Genomic DNA, 25,299 nt, shown 5'->3' on the forward strand with positions numbered 1-25,299 from the left:
ATCTGGTGTAAAATTTATGTCTCTGTCGTATTTCGTTATTGATTTATCATACTTTTAGTATGCTTTAACAATGCCGTTATATAGGGAGTGGAAGGGGTTGTTTTCCGATTTCATTCATTTTTACAGTGTCGTTATAGATGGTCAAGGGACCAATTAGACGGCGGTAGCCCTTGTTATTGTCATCACATGATTACAGTTCTTTATTTGAATTTAGTGCTTAGTTATTGTACTTTATTGCTTTTAACTAAATGACATTTTCTGGATCCAATAAAACCAATCTACGAACTCGTTCTCTGTTGTTTGCTAAGGAACACATGTACGAAGTTTCATTACGATATCTGAATTTTTACTCAAGATACAGCTCGCACAGACAGACGGACGGACATACTCCAATGCGAGTTTGAACTCTTCTTGTCATTCTGATCATTTATGTATGTTTATAATAACCCTACATCTATCTCGATTAGTTTTAGGTGATACAAACAACCGTTAGGTGAACAGAACTCATTTACTCTGTAGCAACATGTTGCAAGAGTAGAAAAACTTCTCATAAGCGGACGCGGAACTCTTATTTTCGGAGAACGAAGATCAATAATAGTAAATAAGGAAAGAGTAACTTAACCGAACAGCCGAAATCAATATACATACATATGAGTATATCAGTACATACACACACCATATGTATTAAGATGTAATGGGATGCATATGTAACCATTGTAACCATTTGTAGCTTTTAACCTCAAAATATCGAAAATTATAAATTATTTAATTTGACTTTGCAAAACGTTTAAGTAGTGCTTGTTTGTCAAACGGGAGAAGATACCACAAAGAAAGAAAATACCTTCTATTCAAGAAGAAATGGAAAATTTAGATGTGATGGATAAAAAATTCATCTGTTCGTGCTCTCGGAAAAAGTTTGGTGCTTTTTAATAGTACACATTTTCTTAATTTTATTTGTTTGCTTTTAAAGATTTTATAATGGACAAACTCAAGCGACCTCTACTGTGAAACCAAATTAAAAATATATGATTGAGTGGTGATAACATAAATAAAAAGAAAAACGTCTGATATACGGACGGTTTAAAAATATACAATATGTATTTTGAATGGTTTGTCAGAACCAGAAGGCAAAATATACCAGTGTGTGGTCCTATTATAAAGGAAAAATAAAAACAAAAATAAACTGGTCAATTAGGCGTTCACACTTTTTCTACATCAAATGGATGGCTGAAGCGACATAAAGTGACGTTCGAAAGCGTATGAGAGAAATCTGTTGAGGTTAGTTCCGATAAAACATATCAATTAAGACAAAATATACCAGACTGTTATTGGACTGCAGATAAGGAGATATTTTTAAGGCAGATGAAACTGGACTTTTTTTCCATGCTTTGCCAAATGAGACTCTTGCCTTGAAGAGCCAAAAATTAATTGATGGTAAGCTATCGAAGGAAAAACTAACCGTGCTATTGTGTACTAATATGTCTGGCGATAAAGAAAAACCGTTAGTTTCCGGAAAAGCAGCCTGTCCACGCGCACTGAGCTCTCAGAAATCACTTTTTTTATTTTTTGGACTCACCTTCAAGATATTAATTCTAATAACATAAAGTTGATCTTTTTAACCGCTAACACAACATCCGTTTCTTAGCCCTTCGATCAGAGCACAGTAGATTAGGACATTATACAGAATTTCAAATTTCATCTATTATTAAACATATTTGGACAAGAGTAGAAGATATTTCAATGAACAAACTTTCAAAAACATATGACATTTTGGAATGAATTAAAAATTGCTTTCCAAAATCTGGCTATTTCTGACATCAATGTAGAGGAGTATACTCTTCTACCAGCGTTTTAAAAACATGCTTGACGCTTCGGTATGTAAAGCTTTAAGAGAGGTGTACCGCTAGTACCGTCAAGAAAGGTAATTTTTTCACTTTTGTTAAGGGAGAATAAAAACCGACACATCAACAACATCTGAATTTTTGCATATATCGTTAGAGGTATTATTGAACTACAAAATAAAAATTATTTCATGTCAAAAAAAAAAAACAAATCCCGTTGATTGACATTTTTTGCGGCCGTCAACTTCCTTACTAGGCTTCTTATCTGAAATGAAATTAGTTAAGTTTTTTTATCCAAAAAGCTTTTATCAGGTGCATAGCAGAGGGGTTCGAAAAATTGAGGATATAGGCCTAGCTTTTCTAAAAACTGCCATTTTTATCCTTGTTTTTCGACATCAAAATAGTTAAACCACTGTTAAAATGAGTTTTTTCTCAGAAAAGCGCTCTCTCGCCACTTCAGTATAAAATTGTCTATAAAATACGCTTCAGTTAAAGTAAATCGGTTATATAATTCGCTCGCCATTTTGACGGTCGGATAAAAAAAGATAGTTTCAAAGAAACGAGCCTCAAAGTTTTGGTACTATACAGCCACTGCTTGAAGTGCAGTGGTTCTGGAGCCTATTTCTTCGAAAATATTCGGAGTAAACCAATGAAACTTCGGGACTATATATTTGAATTAGAGCGAAAAAATTTTTTAAATTATTTTTTTTAATCCTAAAGGTATCTCCCCCCTTAAAGGGTTGCATGGCGAACAGCCTTTCTTCAAAAATATTTTTTTCATTTAAAAATTAAATATTTTACTGTTACAAACATATACTATTAACAAAAAAATTCTGAAATTTGGTAAAAAAAAAAGATTTTAAACTCGGCCATTGCGAGGCCATTTCCGGTGACCCCTCTACTCGAGTAGAGTTGAAATCCGGATGTCTATCTGTCCGTCTGTCCGTCCGTCCGCCCGTGCAAGCTGTAACTTGAGTAAAGATTGAGATATCATGATGAAACTTGGTACACGTATTTTTTGGCTCCATATGAAGGTTAAGTTCGAAGATGGGCAAAATCGGCCCACTGACACGCCCACAAAATGGCGAAAACAGAAAACCTATAAAGTGTCATAACTAAGCCATAAATAAAGATATTAAAGTGAAATTTGGCACAAAGGATCGCATTAGAAGAAGCATATTTCGACGTAATTTTTTTGGAAAAGTGGGCGTGGCCCCGCCCCCTACTAAGTTTTTTATACATATCTCGGAAACTACTATAGCTATGTCAACCAAACTCTATAGAATCGTTTCCTTCAGGCATTTCCATATACAGTTCAAAAATGGAAGAAATCGGATAATAACCACGCCCACCTCCCATACAAAGGTTATGTTGAAAATCACTAAAAGTACGTTAACCGACTAACGAAAAACGTCAAAAACACTAAATTCTACGGAAGAAATGGCAGAAGGAAGCTGCACCCAGGCTTTTTTTAAAAATTGAAAATGGGCGTGGCGTCGCCCACTTATGGACCAAAAACCATATCTCAGGAACTACTCGACCGATTTCAATGAAATTCGGTGTGTAATATTTTCTTAACACCCTGATGACATGTCCGAAATATAGATGAAATCGGTTCACAACCACGCCTTCTTCCAATATAACGCTATTTTGAATTTCATTTGATGCCTTCTCTGTATAATATAAGTATGTATACATTAGGAACCAATGATGATAGCGGAATTTGTGACACCCGAGCTTAGCCCTTCCTTACTTGTTTAATATATTTTTATTTCTATTTTGAAATGTACAAAAAAAGTTTTTTCGTTCTTTACATTTGTAGTATATATTTTTTATAAAACAAAGTAGACCCCAAAAAAAAAAGTTGTTCACTGGTCATGGTGATAGCGGCTGTTCATGTTGTCTGAAATAAAAAAATCGAATGGATTATTATTCAGTAGTTCTGCGGCTATCGTCACTACCAAATATAATCAATTTCATTAAAAAAAAGAAAAATGTCGAACTTCAAAAAAAGTCACGAAAATCTTGTTTTTTCGTTAAAAATCGTTAAAAAAAAATTTGAAAATATTTTCGAAAATAAACAATTCTGGTTAGGATGATAACTATAAATGAGTAGAAGAACATATGTAAATTTTAAAGCAATCGGTTGATTACTTTGTTTTTTAGGACCATGACAGTTTCAGAAAATGATGATTCGAGAAAAATGCGTTTAGAAACGTAGCAGCTGCAGACTTGTCTTGGCGCCTGGTAGTCCGTCGCTTACGACACGTCGGCGACTATGAGCTGTAACTTATCAAATACTATGAATTTCGGTCTGAATTTTTCACAGCATGTTTTCAATAGGTTTTACTAGGAATATATAAATGATCATTATGTTGAGCTGAGTCGATTTAGCCATGTCCGTCTGTCTGTCTGTTCGTCTGTCTGTCCGTCTGTATATATACGAACTAGTCCCTCAGTTTTTAAGGTATCGTTTTGAAAATTTGTAAACTTCATTTTCTCTTCAAGAAGCTGCTCATTTGTCTGAACTGCCGATATCGGACCACTATAACATATAGCTGCCATATAAACTGAACGATCGGAATCAAGTTCTTGCATGGAAAACTTTCACATTTGACAATGTATTTTCATAAAAGTTGGCACAGATTGTTTTCTAAGGAAATAATGAAATATGCGAAGAAATTGTTCAGATCGGTTAACTAAAGCTTATAGCTTCCATACAAACTGAACACATAGTTACTAAAAGAAATGCACCTGTGAAGGGTATATTAGCTTCGGTGCAGCCGTTTTTTCTTGTTTATACTAAGGAGCAATAGAGTTAAGTAGGTACTTGGGTTATTCTCCTTTTACATTAAAAAGTACTTAAATATTAAAAAATACAAAGGGAAATTATATATGTGGCAGTATTGAAATATTGTTTAAAATATAATTTAAGGAGTTGAACTTTGCAAATAAAGTTAGTACTTTGTTTCTTCATCGTTGTTGCAATTTCGCTTAGATTTTTTTTGGTGTTTGTATATTTGCGAGGTTACAAAAACAGCTTTGTACCCCTATATTTTTTGGCATAGCGGGACAAGAGTAAGTTGTTTGTTTTTTCGCACATCATTTCGAAGTGTGGTCACTATTTTACTGCATCGTTGTTTAATAACAGTTGTGAAACCAAACGGCATTCAGCTAAGAAGTTTGATTGATAAGGCTTCAGGTTAATTATGACAAATCTCTCAAGCTATGCTTATTTATTTAATTTTGCAGAAGTCTGATGAGCAGACAAACAAAAGGCATAGCAGCTGGAGAATGACACTGTCAGTATCTGAACTTACTGAAAAACACACATGTTATTGAAGTTATAAGGTCAAGCAGCTAATGAATACTCCACTCCAACATCATGGAGTTATCCAAGAGGCTATACGTTTTCCTGCTCCAAAACACCGTGCAAATTCTGTTACAACCATAAGGTTTTTAATTTTGAACACTATAAGTTGCGTTTAGACCATGCAAAGAAACGTTTGCATTATTTGCCTATCAGAGAGAGATCAAGTAGCCAATTGTCCATCATCATACAAATGCAAGGTTTATGCACAAAAAAACCACAGTTTACTGATATGATTTTTTCATCGTTGGATAATCCGCGCAACGTCAAAAATTTGCGTTCGTGATTCAACAGGGAGCTACAGATTGGACACAGCTGGTTTTCCGTAAAACTTGCTGCTGCCGTGAAAAGAAAACATACAAGTTGAAAGCATCGGTTCGTCATCAAAAAACATTAAATTAAAAACCTCAACTAACATCAAGCCGCAAGTCACCGGATTCGAACTACTATTAATATTTTGCATTACATCGCACATGGGTCGTGTTTAACAAAAAATTATGTAAAATATTATTACTTAAACAAATGGATCGTGAAAAAATATCTATAATGTAGCACGAACATTTTTCTTTGACTTCACAAAATTTCATCGATTTATCTCTAGTAGTTTATGAGAAAATAATTCTACAATTGTATAGTGCTCTAAATTTCAACCTTCAATAACTTTAACAAAAAACAGAATTTTGATGATAAATTTATACTCGTATCACGTGGTATGCGTATTATCCCCTTCCTAATAAACTGCTAGTTTTCAAAATCGGTGATTTTGTGAATTTTTCATGGACCAATTGATGTTTGACCCTGCTAACTTTTTTCGTTGAAAATAGCGATATTTATTTTTAATTAACGCCATATGAGGGGACTTGCAAACTGCCATAACGCATCGTAAATTTATAAAATCGTAAACTTTTACACTAGTTTGAAAAATTTGTTTTCGGATTGTGTACATAAATACAATTATGAGGCTATGTTTTTGGTTCGTTGAATGACTTTTGTTTACTTCAGTTTACTTTTATGTTGTGGTTAGATTTGTGTTTGAGTTAGCATTTCTTTCAATTTGCAATTTTCACCGGTTTGCGGTTATATTGAGCAGTTTTATATATTATAGGTAATATGAAAATGAAAAATCAATACAGTTTCACTAATGAAATATTATTTTAGACATAAGCAAAGCGGATGTGTTCTATCCCAACAAGAAAGTGTCTGTTGGAAGAGGAGAAATCAGTGAATGAATTTTTAACACAAAACTGGGAGTTTGAGGTCTATCTACAATATTAAATATAATACAATTTAGCACTAATCTATCATAATTTAAATAATAGAAGCCAACGTATCAAATTTATTATAGACGGTTTGCGAAAGAGAACGACATGTGGTGGACTGGGTGACACGCTCGGCGGTTAAGTATATGGTACAACGTAACGGGTAAGACTTTGATTTGCAATTTATACTACAATTTCATTAATTCTGTATGCATATACTTGTAGAAGTAAAGCAAATAGAAAGCATTATGTAAATGGTTCAAACCATAAAGGAATGGTTTGGTAAAACTAAAATGCATCAGAAATTTTGATTTTTTTTTTTTTTAAACGTAAATCATTTTTCTGTAGTTACTTAGAATAACTAGTCATTCTTCTTTCAGCCACTTTATTTGAAATGTGTAACTTTTTTATGAAATGGATGAAATTTTTGGCGGTGGACTGGTTGACGGCAGTAATCCACGAGAGTTTGGAGAGAGTAATAATTCAAATTATTCGGAAGTGGAATTCAACGAGCCAGTGTCTTCTACGGCTGTAAATGAAAGTGAAAGTGGTACTAAGGCTAGGGAAATCTATTCTAGAACTGCGGTGTGAAATATGTATTTTACAATTACAATGTGAAAAGATCCATCTAGAAAAATTAGAAAATTGAGCAAGAAATGAGTTTTAAGAAGAAGGAGTTGCAGTTTAGAGAAAGGGAACACATGACATGACTTTAAGATAAACGCAAGAAATAGTACTAAAAGACAATGAAAAGAATTGCACAGTCAAGAAACATTGAAAATAATGGAAATACAAATGAAATAAATATTGGCAATGGAGGACTTGAAACACAAATACTAATAAAAGAGATTTTAAATTATTTACATTACATGAATTTTCTAATTAATAATTTCTTTTTCTATTATTTTTTGAGGTGAGAAAACACTTTAATTTGTATACTAAGTTGTAATGTTATTTTGTATGAAACCAAGAAGACTACTTCTTGAATTGCTTCCAGGTGGTAAGATATATTCAAGCAGGTCAATTTCAATACCCTCTTCGTTTTCAATTTGGAAATTGATTAGCATATTATGGAGAATTCACCAAACTGCAATCCACTCATTGCATTATTTTTTATTTTGTTCATATATCATCCTAAGATTCAGTTTCTTTAGGCTAACGAACTTTTCAAACAATTTTCAATTTGCTCACGTTATTCTTAAAAGTACTTGTTGAAAAATTTTCTTTCTTCTAGTGTGATCCGTACTGTTTTGTTGGAATGGTGTCAATGAAAATTGCTTGGATAGGCGCTATCTCAGCAATCCACAGCGAGTAAGATAAAATCATCCTCAAAGTAGGCTATTCTAAAAGATATTAGAGTCATGGACACTTCCAGGACTTTAATACCACATTTAAAATTATATAATTTGAGCACCTTTTCCCTCTACTTCGTGATGTGGTGATATTTGTGTGCGCGTGATGTAGAATGTAAGAAGTGGTGTGTGATGAAGATGTGGTGTGTCTTGAAGATGTGATGTGTATGATGTGTGTGGTGTAGCAGTGTTATACTGTGAGGTCAGAGGCTCATTTAGCATCATCAGTTCATGTCTTTAGGCAAGCGCTTTATCGAAATTTTATTCGGATCCATTAACATATCCTAAGCAACCTGGCATATTTTTCCGCATTGCAAAGTAATCTCTAGCCGTTCATTTTCTTATGAACAAAGCAAAAACTTATTTTAACCTCCATATAACCATAATTACGAACCTAGTCATGTTTTGAATAGTGCCACATTTGCTACGCCCAATTTTCGTATGGATAATTCATCTCCAGAATATAAGAAGCCCTATTTGCTACGCCCAATTTTCGTATGGATAATTCATCTGCGGAAGATAAGAAGCACTATTTTTAGTTGTAAATTTGTAGGAAGTTCTGCACCACTACAATATGTGTTAAAGACACTAGCGTCCTTTAAATACCTAAGATGCGGCGAAATTTGTCGGTACATACCGGATCCATTTAGCTGAAACGGCTGTCATCAAAGTTAACAAATACATTATGTTGTCATTGGGTTGACTTCGGTATTCCTGATGGACACTTCTACGATTGTTAAATAAGCGAAGTATGCTCTACGAAAAATTTTGGTACATATCATCCACATTTTCGTCGTGCCCTTTAAAGAAATTTTTACCTAAAGAAATATTTAAAATAAATCGAAAAGTGAGTTTGGCCTACGATGGTAAAACTCACTTGAGTCAAGTATCATCAGATTTTATACTTGATTCTTGTAAAAGTCATCAATTAGCTTAAAATTTTCACTTTTCCTTTGCATTTTGGCTGCGAAATACTTATTTTTGGGAATTAATCAAAATCAAATTGTAACTTTTTGTTTTTCAATGAGCTGATTAATAATTTATTCACCACAATAATTTTATAAGAAGGTGGTCACAACTTCTTCTTCTTCTTCTTAATTGGCGTAGACACCACTTACGCGATTATAGCCGAGTTAACAACAGCGTGCCAGTCGTTTCTTCTTTTCGCTACGTGGCGCCAGTTGGATATTCCAAGCGAAGCCAGGTCCTTCTCCACTTGGTCCTTCCAACGGAGTAGACGTCTTCCTCTTACTCTGCCTCCCCCGGCGGGTACTGCGTCGAATACTTTCAGAACTGGAGTGTTTTCATCCATCCGGACAACATGACCTAGCCAGCGTAGCCGCTGTCTTTTAATTCGCTGAACTATGTCAATGTCGTCGTATATCTCGTACAGCTCATCGTTCCATCGAATGCGATATTCGCCGTGGCCAATGCGCAAAGGACCATAAATCTTTGCAGAATTTTTCTCTCGAAAACTCGTAACGTCGACTCATCGGTTGCTGTCATCGCCCAAGCCTCTGTACCATATTGCAGGACGGGAGTTATGAGCGACTTATAGAGTTTAGCTTTTGTTCGTCGAGAGAGGACGTTACTTTTTAATTGCCTACTCAGTGCGAGTAGCACCTGTTGGCAAGAGCAATCCTGCGTTGGATTTCCAGGCTGACATTGTTGGTGGTGTTAATGCTGGTTCCTAAATAGACGAAATTATCTACAACTTTAAAGTTATAACTGTCAACAGTGACGTGAGAGCCAAGTCGCGAGTGCGACGACTGTTTGTTTGATAACTGGAGATATTTCGTTTTGCCCTCGTTCACTGCCAGACCCATTTTCTCTGCTTCCTTGTCGAGCCTGTAGAAAGCAGAACTAACGGCGCGGGTGTTGAGGCCGATGATATCAATATCGTCAACTAACAATTATTGTGCATTTTTTTACCTTTTTATTTATGACTATAATTTTATGAGACTATGTGAATACCCTAGATATTAAATCTTCTATCGACATTTAGGTACATGTTCTCTCACTTTTTTCTCTACAAATGTCGTAGATATGTTAGCGATTTTGTAAAAAAATACCTACAATATAAGCCATAAATTATTTTGTGGGATATTAACTTTACAACTATTATACCACTTTGCACAAAAAAACAAATTTTATCTGGCTTTCATAAACCAGACCGTAAAAAGGATAATACAATAATAAGAATGGTTATGTATACAAAATTTATGTATTTGATGTTACGACGTTTCATGAAAAAAATGTTTTCGTTTGTTAAATTTAATTATTTCGTGTTTACAATATTCGAACGTAACACATTTGATATTAATCGAGGAAAAGACGGAACTTTTGGAGTTATAAAAGCATCGGAAGCAATGTTATATATAATAGGCTATATTGCAAACTGCATATGAATATAAATTCATATAACATGTATAAATTTATAAACATAAATAAGCATTAAGATAAATAATATGATTTACCGTTTCTCCAGGTGTAACTTAAATAATACTGAAGTTAAGATCGACTCAACGTTAAGGGCCATTATTCCTCGTTGCTGGTCAGATCCTGTTATGTGCACGGTACTGCGTAAAGACTTAAAGCCTCCAATTATACATCAGGCAGCGTTTGATAACACAGTAAGCGTTTTATACATACATATAATTAATATCTTGAATTGTTTTATTACGTGACAATTATATTTCATGTGCACTCCATAACTTTGTATAGTAAAAAAGGTAATACGAATATAAGTCGATATTTCATGCTACGTAGAGAAACAAATTCTTTGATAATGTACATTCCGCAACGTAAATAACACTGGTTTAAAAAAATTTATTTATTTCTCACATGAAAACTTATATCAAATTCTGAATGTTCTAAAGCCACTAAACATTAATAGGTGAATGTAAAAACTTGGCACGTTTTCTTGTAGCATCAAAACATGGTTTTTCTTAAAAAGTACAAGCATCAATTACATTTAGATGCATTATTGCTAAATATAGAAAAAATACTTATGATTTTCGTAATATTTTGTTATTGGACGGTTTCCTTTAAACCTCCAGCAATAATCTGGTAGCATTCCTGCGCCTTTCTTTTGATAGTTTTTCTCCATTAAGTAAATGTCCTGGTGGCACCTCCCGCCCTGTTCGTAACTCACACCAATCAAATTTGACGGAAAGAAATTCAGATGAGATTCCAGCATATGTGTTTTTAAGGACATATTACATCGATTCCTAGAAAATTTTGAATTTTTCTTTCAGATATACAAATCGAGTTGGAGGCTTTGCCACAGGCAGTTCAGCACTACGCGGGATGCAAGACAAGTTTGGACACTAGGTAATGTGTTTGGACTTGGTTGTAGTGCCTTTTTTGAATCAAACGAAAATAAAATTTTTTAGCATGGTTCCTTGGTTCGTTCCAATTCATTGGTATAACAAACAGCATATGTCTGGTTCTTGTTTAGCCTTTCCCAATATTAGTTTCACACGCAAAAACTGTCAAGTAGTTACAACACTTTCGTGTAATGTTTATATTGTAACAAACGTATATAGTATATGAAAATAAGTTTGTCGAATGAAATAGTTATACAGTCATATAAATGAAGTTATTTAAAACAAGTAAGGAAGGGCTGCAACTTGCAATAATCAAAACCAAGGAAATGCTTTAAGGTGTCAAACCAATCATATAGAATAAAGTCAGCCTGATGTTCGAAAATCCTGATAATAGTTAAATAGGGGCTAGGCCAAGTTTTCACTCAAATTTTCATATTTTAGGCACAAAGATACACGATCTCTTATTTTCATTGGCATAACTCATATATTTGCCGATATTTGCGGTATAGAGTCACCCCAAAGATCGAAAATCTTATAAGTGGGCAAAAAAAAAGTATTAGTCCGATTGAACTCATTTTTGACATACAGACGTACCATTGTAAGAGAAAGATTATCCCTTTATTCAGTTATATATAGTATATCATACATAGACCGACATTTTCGATCAAAAATCAACTGTAGCTAATTTGGTCTAAATATTCGGTACCTACATATGGGCTTGAAGAGTTTTTATTGGATTTTAAAAAATTTCGGTTATAAGGTGGCACAGACTAAATACATTATTCGTGCAAGGTTTTATCCCGTTATATTAATTGCTTCTGGATTTCCGTACAGGAAACTGAACGAATCAAGTGGAATTTAAAATTGTGCTATATGGGAAGTAGGCGTGGTTGTTGTCCGAATTCGTCCATTTTCACAATGTAACATACAAATGCAAAAATAATGCCACGTATTAAATTTTGTCGAAATCAGTTAGTCAGGTCGGGTCTCGAGATATGGGATTTCACCAAAAAATTACTCTCATAAAGCTCTCTTGTGCCATCTCGGTGTAGTACCCTTATACTTGTATAAGGAGTGAGCGGGGTTATCTTCCGATTTCATCCATTTTCACACTGTCGGTAGAAATTTATGCTTATGAGATTTGTACTCAGCCAATTTGGTTGTTGTAGCTCAAGCGGTTTAGGAGATATGCACATCAAACTTGTTGTTAGAGGGCACCAAATTACAGCTTTATATCTTAATCAAGTGCTTAGTTATGGCGCTCTATGTGTTTTCGGTTAATGGCGATTTGTGAGCGTGGCTGTGGTTCCACCAATCTACGAACTCGAATTTTTCTTTTTGTACTAAGGAACCCATATACCAAGTTTAATCGAGATATCTCAATTTTTGCTCAAGTTACAACTTGCACTGACGGACAGACAACCAGTCGACCGGATTTCAACTTTTCTCGTCATTCTGATCATTTATATATACATAAAACTCTATATATAGTTTTAGGTGATTCGTACAACCGTCAGGTGAACAAAACTATAATAATCTGTAGGAACTGGTTGTGAGAGTATAAAAATAACGCCGAGGTATAATTATTAACTATCAGTATATAAATAATCACATACAAAACTCTTTACAAATAGTTTTTGTACTTATTATAATAATAATCAGCATTTTCTTGACTGAATTTAAATATTCCTAAAATTTGGGTTTGACCGAACTTTTTATAAAGGCGGGGAAATACTTTTATGTGTTCTAAAACTTCATATAGGAGAAAATAACTTCAAACTGTTCCATTCATGATTTTTACTATAAATATAATGTCAACCAATTCCTAACAACAATGACTAGTATATGGAGGTAGCCCTTACCTTAAATTCCATCGGAAATAGCCATATTCAGTCTTGGCGAGGCAGGATGTTTCCACTGAGACGATTGAGACCTAGTTTCTACGTCATATCCATAAAAAAGGAGTCTCTCTGAATTTCAATTGTATAACTCACACAGTAGCCAACATTTTCGGTCAAAAGTCAATTATAGATACTGGAGTCAACATATTCGGTACCTAGGGGTTTGAGCAGTTTTGCACGTGTAGAAGTTCACGCAAGTAAGAAAAGTTCTCTGATCGCCATTCACTTTGGAGTGGCCAGAAACGATTCTTTTACATATGACTCAAGCAGCTCACGACTTCCGGTCTTTGACCAACTATACTTTGGATAGCCTAAGAACATCCGTTTGAAGGCGAGCTAAAGTGAGAAGGCGAAACATCCCCTACATAGGGTTGTGCGCTGGGCTTGGGACCTGCCATGTAAAAAATCATACCAATGAAAAATTACCAACAGCCTCGAAAGAGAAACCCCCCTCGTAGTGGGAGCGAGACTCCGTCGACGAGTACTATCATTCACTCCGGTAAATGAACGTCTAGCCACAATCCGCATGAAAGCGAGGTTCTTCAACATATCGCTGATTCGCGCCCACACCCCGACGGAAGAGGACAATGTGACCAAAGATGCCTTCTATGAGCGCTTGGAACGCACTTATGAGAGATGCCCCCGCCACGATGTCAAAATCGTGCTTGGCGACCTTACGACAGGGTGGGCAATGAAGGTATCTTTGGCACTACGGTCGGTAAGTTCAGCCTCCACGACGAAACATCCCCAAATGGGTTGAGGCTGATCGACTTCGCCGGGGCCCGAAATATGGTTATCTGTGGTACTAGATTCCAGCACTCTCTCTCCAGTCTCCGGATCGAAAAGCCAACAACCAGATCGATCACGTTGTGATAGTCTCCAGTGTTCTAGACGTGCGTACGCTCCGAGGTCCTAACATCGACTCGGACCACTATCTTGTTGCACCCAAGATTCGCACCCGCCTCTGGGCGGGTCAACAAACACAAGGAAGGGTCGACGTCAAGAAGCTGCAATCACAACAAACAGCCAAACGATTTTCTACTCCTGCTCTCTGAGAGCACTCGTCAACAACTCGGTATAAGGGAACTGTGGGACGGTATTTCAAACTCCTTACGTACAGCTGCTTCCGAAACCATTGGTTTTCGGAAAGAGCAAAAGAACAGCTGGTACGACGAGGAGTGCCGAGTGTCGCAGCGAAGAGAAAACAGGCTGCCTACCTCGTAACGCTACGATCGACCACTACACGTGCGGGGTGAGATAGATACCGAGAGTTGAAGAGGGAAGCGAGACGCATTTGCAGAGAGAAGAAGAAAGAGGCCGAAATGCGTGAGTACGAAGAGCTTGATAAGCTCGCCTACAGGGGTAATGCTCGAAAATTCTACGAAAAAATGCGGCGGCTTACACAAGGTTTCAAGACCGGAGCATACTCTTGTAGAACCGCCAATGGTGATCTAGTCACCGAAGCCCAGAGCATACTTAAATTATGGAAGGAACACTTCTCCAGCCTGCTGAATGGCAGTGAAAGTACAACGCCAGGAGAAGGCGAACCCGATTCCCCAGTCGATGACGATGGAGCAGACGTTCCATTGCCCGATCATGAAGAAGTTCGAATAGCAATTACCCGCCTGAAGAACAACAAAGCGGCGGGGGCCGATGGATTACCGGCCGAGCTATTCAAACACGGCGGCGAAGAACTGATAAGGAGCATGCATCAGCTTCTTTGTAAAATTTGTAAAATATGGTCGGACGAAAGCATGCCAAAGATTGGAATTTAAGCGTGCTCTGCCCAATCCACAAAAAGGGAGACCCCACAATCTGCGCCAACTACCGTGGGACTAGCCTCCTCAACACCGCGTATAAGGTTCTATCGAGCGTATTGTGTGAAAGTTTAAAGCCCACCGTCAACAAACTGATTGGACCTTATCAGTGTGGCTTTAGACCTGGCAAATCCACAGCCGACCAGATATTCACCGTGCGCCAATCTGGGAAAAGACCCGTGAAAAGAGAATCGACACACACCCACTCTTCGTCGATTTCAAAGCTGCTTTCGACAGCACGAAAAGGAGATGCCTCTATGCCGCGATGTCTGAATTTGGTATAAATTGACGTTAAGCAACACCAAAAGCTCAATCAGGATCGGGAAGGACCTCTCCGAACCGTTCGATACCAAACGAGGTTTCAGACAAGGCGATTAACTATCGTGCGATTTCTTCAACCTCCTTCTGGAGAAAATAGTTCGACCTGCAGAACTAAATAGAGAAGGTACCATCTTTTATAAGAGTGTACAGCTGCTGGCGTATGCCCATGATATTGATATCATCGGCCTCAACACCCGCGCCGTTAGTTCTGCTTTCTCCAGACTGGACAAGGAAGCAAAAGAAATGGGTCTGGCAGTGAACGAGGGCAAGACGAAATATCTGCTGTCATCAAACAAACAGTCGTCGCACTCGCGACTTGGCTCTCACGTCACTATTGACAGTCATAACTTTGAAGTTGTAGATAGTTTCGTATATTTGGGAACCAACATAGACACCACCAACAATGTTAGCCTGGAAATACAACGTAGGATAACTCTTGCCAACAGATGCTACTTCGGACTGAGTAGGCAATTGAGAAGTAAAGTCCTCTCTCGACGAACAAAAACCAAACTCTATAAGTCACTCATTATTCCCGTCCTGTTATATGGTGCAGAGGCATGTACAATTGAAACATCTGATGAATCGGCCGTAGGAGTTTTCGAGAGAAAAGTTCTGCGAAACATTCATGGTCCTTTGCGCATTGGCATTGATGAGCTGTATGAGATATACGACGACATTGACATAGTTCAGCGAATTAAAAGACAGCGGCTACGCTGGCTAGGTCATGTTGTCCGGATGGAAGAAAACACTCCAGCTCTAAAAGTATTCGACGCAGTACCCCCCGGGGGAAGCAGAGTAAGTGGAAGACCTCCACTCCGTTGGAAGGACCAGGTAGAGAAGGACGTGGCTACGCTTGGAATATCCAATTGGCGCCACGTAGCGAAAAGAAGAAACGACTGGCGCGCTGTTGTTAACTCGGCTATAATCGCGTAAGCGGTGTCAACGCCGATTAAAAAGAAGAAGATAGCATACTTTAAAAAAATTATTAGTGCAAAATTTTGCCCCGTTATATTAATTACGCCGTTTATATTTGAATTTAGTTCTTAGTTATGGTACTTTATAGGTTTTTGGTTAATGGGGTTTTGTAGGGTGACAGTGGTCCGATTACGCTCACCTAGGAATACTAAAGAATCCGCATACAAAGTTCATCAAGATACATATCTTAATTTGTACTAAGTAAGTTATAGCTTGGTCGCAAAACATAAAAAGTACCATAACTAAGCTTTTAATTTAGATATTGAACTATAATTTTGCATTACCGAGGGACACCTCTTAGCTAAAAGTTTTGAGAAAATGGGCGTTGCTCCTCCCACTAATATGTGAGTTAACTCAATGAAAGTGAGGCAGCATGCTTTTTTCATAACAGTGTATCTTTGTGCCTAAATAAGAAAAAAACAAGAAAAAAGGTTAACTTCGACTTCACCGAAGCTTATATACTCTTCACAGATGCATTTCTTTTAGTAACTATGTGTTCAGTTTGTATTGAAGTTATATGCTATAGTAATCCAATCTGAAAGTTTTTTCGGAGATTGTATTATTACCTTAAGCAGTAATCGATGTCAAATTTCGTGAAGAAAGGAAATGCGAACGCCAAAAGAGGAGCTTCCCATGCACGCATTTGATTCCGAACATTCGGTTTGTGTGGCAACTAAATGCTGCAGTTTACCGATCTGAACAATTTCTTCGGAGATTACATTGTTGCCTTAGAAAATAATCTACATCAAATTTCGTGAATATATCTTGTCAAATTGCAGAAGTTTTCCATACTAGCACTAGATTCTGATCGTTCAGTTTATATAGCAGCTGTATGCTATAGTAAGCCGATCTGAACAATTTCTTCGTATATTTCATTATTTCCTTAGAAAATAATCTCTGCCAACTTTTATGAAAATACATTGTCACATGTGAAAGTTTTCCATACAAGAACTTGATTCCGATCGTTCAGTTTATATGGCAGCTATATGTGTTATAGTGGTCCGATATCGGCAGTTCCGACAAATGAGCAGCTTCTTGAAGAGAAAATGACATTTGCAAAATTTCAAAACGATATCTTAAAAACTGAGGGATCGTATATATACAGACGGCAGAAGATAGACGGACATGGCTAAATCGACGCAGCTCAACATACTGATCATTTATATATAAAGTCAAATTATTTATCTCCGACGCCTTCTTCTGGGTGTTACAAGCTTCGTAGCAAACTTAATATACCCTGTTCAGGGTATAAAAATTGGCGTAAACTTGATCTAGCCCCTATATATACTTATCAGGATTTTCGAATATCAGGCTGACTTTACTCCATATGATTGGTAATTGTATATGAGGTACTTTAATGAAATGATTAATGAAGCTCTGAGAGCATTTTACTTGCCTTCATCAATTCCTTTATCTTATTGACATGCTGACCATCGGTTGATTTTGATGGCCGTCCTGGACGTGGTTCGTCGTCAAGGCGTTCTCAACAATGTATTAACAACAATTACAATGTTTAAATGTGACTCTGGTAAAAAATTTTATTCTCATTAACTGGTTTTCTTGGTCGCCAATTATATTCTTTATTTCAGCACTCCTCTTCGGAGTCGGTACAAAACTTAAACTGTGTTTTATTATATAAAACAATTACGTTAAAAGGTTAATATGGGTTTTCTTAAATGTATGTACATATATTAAAACGCATTACAATAAATACATACAAGGCGATGTCTCCCTCTTATCTTTTTTTTCATGTAAACTTTTCCTTGAATTTTTGTACATCTGTATGTTATTATTATGTATACATTATGTATATATACATTGTGACAAAAGGCACCCGGAAATTGTTTAAAATGCTCTCCACGAATGTGGGATCGGAAATCACACGTTCAAGCATATCCAAAGAGACCTGTTTACGGTACTCTTTTTGAAAAAAATCAGCTCGTCAAAAATGCGTTTCACATCCATCAAAATCATTCAAACGGACTTGTGAGAGATGTCTCTCTAACACTTGTCATACGATTTTCAAACACTTTGTTTTCATTTTTTTAATCAGTCGAAAAATCGAAGGTGATCCAAAATGAGGCATGTCTTCAACGATCTTGTGTAGAAACATAATTCTATCAATAAATATTATGTATGCATGCGTAAACCAAACTAAATATGTTTATGTTAATATATATTTTATTTGTTGAGGGCATTCGTATTGCATATAAATGCATACGTGTCTCATATATGTATGTATGTTGCATATGGGCATTTTCACGGTAACGGACGCAACATTCGTACGCTTTTAAGTGCGTCCAAAACAAAGAAGACAAAGGAAAAGTTTATAATTATTGACATTGTTTTGAAGGGCTGACGCAGTACTAGATTTAAATATATACGGGAAGGTTCTACTACAAATAAGTAGTTATAAGCAATTATAAAGTGATACGGACGCGACAAAAAATAGAAGTTTTTTTGAGGCGCATTCAGAAACTAAGGATTTATATATATATAAAAATATATATACTAATAAATGGGAACAGATGACTGTTATTCGTAGGTTTATGAAATATGTTAATTTTCCCTTAGTTTTTTTTAATTGAGTATAGAAGAAATACGGACGCGACAAAATCTTCCATGAACAAAGAAATACAATTTTTTCATTATAACACTTCAATTTTATTGAAAATTAAGCAAAACAATAACGTAAATTAAAAATTCAAGTAACATTATAGTAAAAATGACTTAAAAAATTAAGAAGATAATTTTGCTTTAACGATTTGCCAGACTTTTCTTTTGACTACGGCACCTATTCCGTCTACAACACCTTTGCCATGTGAAGTGGCAAAAAAATTCCACTCTAAGATTCCGCAATTAAATTCAGCTGCAAGTCTTGGAACACTAGAAAGAATAAATTTATTTTTGAATTGGGAAGTGCTTCCATCAGAGAAAATATAAATGCTGGTAACTCCTTTGTACTGGTTTTGTAATATATTGATAATTTTGGAAATAAAGCAATAAACGTCGAATTTACTGTGGGTCAATCTATCACTGATAACAGCAAAAGACTTGGTTTCACCAAGAACCCAAGCTACGCACGTAAACACTGATACTTGGCTATAACTAAAGTGGGCATCTTGAACTTCGTTTTGGAATGTCAAGCGATAATTTTCAGCAAAATCAACTTGCATAACAATTTCATTAACTGCTACATTTTTTTTTAGTTTCAAAGCAATTTTGTTGGTGACGTTTAACAAAACAATGCATTTTAAAAGCTGGTAGCTGAATCTCTATATTATTTATTTTATATATTATTGATTAACTGAATGTAAGTTGGCTTAGAACGAATAAAAATGGTTTTGCAGACTTTTTCTTCGGTATATTCGGCTTTGAAAAGTTGATATCCTTCTGTTAAGGTCATAAGCATAAAACGTTTTGAGACTACTTTCCCATTGATTATCATTGTATCCTTTCTCCAAGGAGCTTGAACGCTGATTCCATCTTGCAAAAAGAATTGTTCAATTAATTTTTCGCGCATCTGGCTTTTTGATGACTTGGCTGTATTTTCATTCATCGTTTCTGTTGGCTTAATATATTTATTGCATAAAATTTTAATTTTGTGCAATTTCTACGACTTTATTTAATATTTAAGGTTTACGGTAACGGACGCGACGAATTTCAAACACCAATAAATTTTATTAATCGTTTTTGCCGAGAGCCAATTATTACTTTTTTTAAGTGAAATGATGTATCTGCTTTTAGTCCGAAAGCAATTTACACTTCACCACTTTGTTCACTAATGAGAACAATTTTTCGGTAACGGACGCGACATTCGAATATAAGCAGAACCAAACACAAAAAACTACCGTTATTCGATCTCCACTCAGTCTGTCTGCTTGTTGAACATTATGTTACTATCAGCAGAAGATTTTTAAATTATAAAAACATCATAGTATTACTTTGAATTAGGGAATATAAAAAGGAAAAACGTTGGCATATTTGGTCAAAAGAGTCAGATTTTTGTAAATTTTGTGTATTCGTTGTATATTTCGGCTCAAAATTAGAAGAAAATAAAAATTCCTTTATATTTATAAAATAAACACATTTGAGATTTATTATTCATCAACAAAAAGTTTTCAGGAACTGTTTGAATTTTGCACGCGTGGTGGAACTTTTTGTGGAAATGTCCATATGTATATATTAGGGTGTGCCATTTTGAGGCAACCTTTTTTTTTCAACTGAAAAACAGGCTCAAAACTTTCGAAATGTGTAAAAAGTCACTCAAAAGATGAGCTCTTAATATTAATATTAAGAGGTGCCTCTTTCAAATTCTCTGTTTTCCATATAAATTACATCGAAAAAAAATCATTTTTTTGTGGTGGTTATTGTACGGAGGTTATTATATGTGCACGCGATGGCTGCCAGTACGGATGGTAAACTCGATTCGGATTCTACTCGAGAATCGAGTTTTCTCGTAAAATAATAATTTACAATGTAAATTTTTTCGATTACTTATAAAGAGATTTATAAACTTTTTAAAGAAAGTAAAAAATAAAATTAAAATTTTTAATAAAGAAAAAAGTCTTAGACATGGAGCAATTAGACATAAACAGCAAATTCAAACTCATTTCAAGTAATTTAAACCCTTTTCTGTTTTATGAGGGTAATAGAGACGCTCTCCTTAATTTCATTGAAAGAATCGATTTAATGGTGCCTATTTTGGATTCTTTTCCACCCGAATATAAAGTATTGTTAATGGGCAACATTAAAGATAAAATTACGCGCAGTGCTGGAAGATCCCTCCTTATGAATGAGAATCTAGATACCATTAATTAAACAAGTTTTAATCGACTTTCATGGCGAGTTTTTCTCGAGTTGAAGAACTAGTTGACAAGATAAGAGCATGTCGTTGTGACTCTTCAATTGAGAACTTCTATAATAAATTTTCAACACTTTTATGTCGTTTGAACAATGCACTGTATTTTAACGAAAACAAACTCCCCGAAGTTAACAGTGAAAGCAATGCAAGAATTGCGTTAAGTTCGTTTAAGCACCAGTCTAAAAGAAGCTTTTGACATTATAAGGTTAAACGGTTATTTAAATAATACAGTCCCAAATTCAAATAGTAGACCCCAACATAACCGTAATAAAAATGAACGGAATTTCAAACAAACATTAAATTATAGAAATCCGAGAAGATACAACAATAATAATCGTAAATTTTAATTTCAACCACATTTTGCTACACAATCAGGACAAAGTCGAAATCAATTTCAAATGCAATCATACAACCGACATAACCAACATCTTCATAACAACAACAACTCTTCCCATAGAGAACCTAGACTTGAGCCAGTGGATATAGGTTTGAACGAACATAAGCAAAATTTTCACTTTGGCCATCAGGGAAATTACCCTCTATAGTCATAAACACGAGATTGAAAAAACTGAAATTTATTATATTGGTGTTGAATTTAGCATAATAAATCCTAGACTTTGTAATCTTTCAATATAAAACTCTTAAACGGAAATGCCTCAACAAATATACGGTACCGCGTACCGGTTTTTAAAGAATTTCGGAAAGAAAATCAATTTGTCGGTTTTATCTAATTAGCTTTTCACGACTACTTTGACGGTATATTGGGAAACAATGTACTGTTACCGATTTATTTTTGTGAAGAAGAAGAATACGAAGTAAATAGAGGAATACAAGTATTTTGAAAAAGATAATTTGCAGGTATTTAGTTGTCAAAACGAATTAGGCGTTAGTGCATTTAATAGCACAAAACATTTAAATTGAAGGGCTGAAGCGACATTAAAGAAGGAACTGAACGATTACCGAAACATATTTTATGAAGAAGGAAGCAATTTACCGTTTACTTGTATTATACAACATAGGATTAAAACTAAGACGGATTCGCCATTTTATGCCAAACTTTATAGATACCCAGTTGTGCATCGTGTTGAAGTAGACAGACAAATAAATGAGATGTTAAAACAAAATATAATAGTTCAGAGCAATAGTCCTTATAATTCACATTTATGGGTCGTACCAAAGAAAATTGCCAATGACGGCGAACGATTGATGACAAATTTCTAATTCAAAAATATGGACATATTTGACAAATTTTATCTGGGCCATAATTGTATGATTGTTCTAACATATTTAACTGATTTAAGACGTCTGTTTCGGAAATGGATACGTGCATTAATGATAGAAATCGGACATAACTTGTGCTGATGCGGAACATTTTTTGGAGATTTTGGAGAGTAATTGGACCTAAAGAATTCAGCCAACATATTAGAAATGGTGTGATTGTCACTAGACATACTAGACATATATTTCATAGCGGACGGAAAATAAGAAATCCTGCGTTTGGAGTTGACAAAATCATAGAACAATTTTGGATTACGTATAATATTTTTTTTTACTTCTTTACTTTTATTTTATTATCGACTTCTTCAGATGGAATTGAAGAATGAACAGCAAACAAGACACCATTTCCTTTTCTGTTCAGCCGGTCATATCTGAAGATTTCGAATTCGCTGTTGAATATTTCATTATCAAAAATGTGGGGGCTTTATCCAAAAACCAGAACATTCTTTTCACTAGCATTTTAACTTTTGAATAAACTACATCTTTTTTGTCTTTTTTAATTGAACATTCCAAAGCGTATATACATATACTGTATATGTATATACAGTATTGAAATAATTATAGGGACATCAGCTTTATTCACATATTTTGTAGCACAGATTTGCATACATTCGTTCCACAATATTGAATTAAACTGTAATGTTATCAATCAGTACTTTAATTAAACACACTGTGTACTGTAATAGTCATTGCATTGCCACAAAAAATAATGATTAATTTAGTTATTTATTAGTTTGTCCAGAAAACTGGTAAAGATCGCAACGAAATTTTCTGAAATTGAAAGTCTACTTAAAGTTTTGTTGAAATGAACTGTATTACTTAACAAGTAAATCTTTATATGTAAAAACTACATGTCACGTTGTTTGTCCGCGATGGACTCCTAAACTACTGAACCGATTTTAGCAAAATTTAGGACACTGTGTTAAGTTTAAAGCACTGTCGGCCAAAATGCATTTTTCCTATGCCCGGGGCATAGGCTAGCTGTTGCGACGTCAAACACGTATACTCTTCTGCCAGCTTCAGAAAAAACGAAAGAGCCAGTAAACTGCTCGTATATCTATGAATAGCTTGGTTCGGCAGCAGCGTATGGCGAAGCTAATTATTTCAGTGGCGTTTCAGAATTCTGTGAGTTAGCACGTATGCGCAAGTCTAATTTTTTACACTGCCAGAAAATACCCCCTTGCGTAATTTATGAATATGTTTAAAATTGAATGGGAGACAAATTTTTTTTGTTGAAAATATTGTCTCATTTGTAATAAAGTCATTGCACATCTTACACGTTATGCATTATGTAGACATTATGAATCCTCACCGAACGATCAAGTCTGCTTTTACAAAAAAAAGCAGAATACTATTTAAATTATTTCGATTATACTGATAATAATATCAAAAATAACAGAAAAATAAAAAACAACATGAGTGTTCCAAAGAAAAAAATACGCTCCAAAAAGAAAAAGCCTCTTATATTGTATCGCTGTCACTAGCAAAACAATGCCGTCCATTTACCGATAGGGTGTTCTTTAAAGAACTATTTCAAAATGTTTTAGAATGCTTTGGAGAAGAAGGCAAAACATTGTGTAGAGTTATTGCGACTATTCCACTTTCAAAACAAACTATTGCCCGTAGAAGTGAAGATATTAGCTCATATATTCAAAATTGTATGCAAAAACGGCTTTCTGATTGCAAATTTTTTTCTTTGTGTTTGGATGAAAGCACGGATAGTAACAATTTGTGTCAACTGGTAATGTGTGTTAGAACCATAAATGCAAACTTTGAAATTTTCGAAGAAATTGTTTGTATTTTATCGTTGCACGGTAATGTCAAAGGCGAAACTTTATATGAGCCGTAAATGAACATGTTTTTTCTATAGTTGATAAGAATAAATTGAGTTCAATTTGTACCGATAGGGCCAAAGTCATGATTGGCAAAAAGAAAGGGCTTGTTGGTTATTTACTTAAAAATAATATAAAAATTCCCACCTTTCATTGTATAATACACCAACAAGCCCTTTTTGCGAAGGAACTTAATATGATAGAGGCTATGGATATAGCCATAAAAAAAAATTAAATAGGGTCACCATGCCCTCAGCCATCGAAAATTCAAACAATTTTTAGACGAATTGCACGCCGAACATGGAGATCTACTTCTATATACCGAAGTTCGTTGGCTAAGCCGAGGCAAAAGTCTAAAAAGGGTCTTTGACCTGCGAAAAGAAATTGTATTGTTTTTGGAGCAAGATTCTTCTTCCTCTTCACAAACTCTTCTCACCTCTTTGAAAAGTCCAGATTTTTTATTGGACTTACCTTTTTTGATTGACTTCACAGAACTTTTAAATAAATTAAACCTCTCGCTCCAAGGAAAAAATATAAACATATTCGATTTGTTAACTTCAATAGAGCAATTTGGATACTAACTCAAAATTTTAATAGAACAGGTTAAGAAAAATGATTCAACAAATATGCCATGTACAAAAGCTATTATTCAGGAATTTCCCAATCAAAACAAATTAGAAACATATGCAGATATAGTTGACAGCGTTTTAAAAAATTATGAAAATAGATTCAGTGATTTTAATATCATTCGAAATGTAATAGAGCTTCATAATAATAATAATATTGCACCCTTCATAATCAAGACGCTGAGGTTCAAGAAAAATTACTAAAGATGCGGAGTGATTTATCATTGGCTATAGAATCAGGGATTAATTTTTGGAAGAAAATAGATGAAACAAAATATTATAACATAAAAACACAAGTTTTTAAATTATTTTCCATATATGAATCCACATATAGCAGTGAAGTGTCATTTTCAACACTTAAATTGGTCCAAAATAAGTATAAAAACAATCTTTCGGATCAACATATAGCTGACCTCATTCGAATTAAGGAGTATAATTCTGAGATAAATGTGGACAAAGTAATGGAAAACGCACTGATCAACATTTGTACAAATTGAACTTAAATCATTTTCATCAACATTATAAAAAAAAATT

General features: G+C 35.0%; 1 protein-coding gene across 2 annotated transcripts in view; it reads left to right on the forward strand.

Moving 5' to 3' along the window:
* The window catches only part of LOC120779430 (tau-tubulin kinase homolog Asator-like), a 306,464-nt gene that overhangs the window by 225,426 nt on the left and 55,739 nt on the right, over positions 1-25,299 (forward strand). For both annotated transcript variants that reach the window (XM_040111663.1, XM_040111664.1), the window contains exon 3: positions 10,311-10,455. In XM_040111663.1, the coding sequence (XP_039967597.1) occupies positions 10,311-10,455 (145 nt within the window). The remainder of the gene's footprint in view (positions 1-10,310; positions 10,456-25,299) is intronic.

The sequence above is a fragment of the Bactrocera tryoni genome, unplaced genomic scaffold (assembly GCF_016617805.1).
Source record: "Bactrocera tryoni isolate S06 unplaced genomic scaffold, CSIRO_BtryS06_freeze2 scaffold_11, whole genome shotgun sequence".
In the NCBI taxonomy this organism is placed as follows: Eukaryota; Metazoa; Arthropoda; class Insecta; order Diptera; family Tephritidae; genus Bactrocera; species Bactrocera tryoni.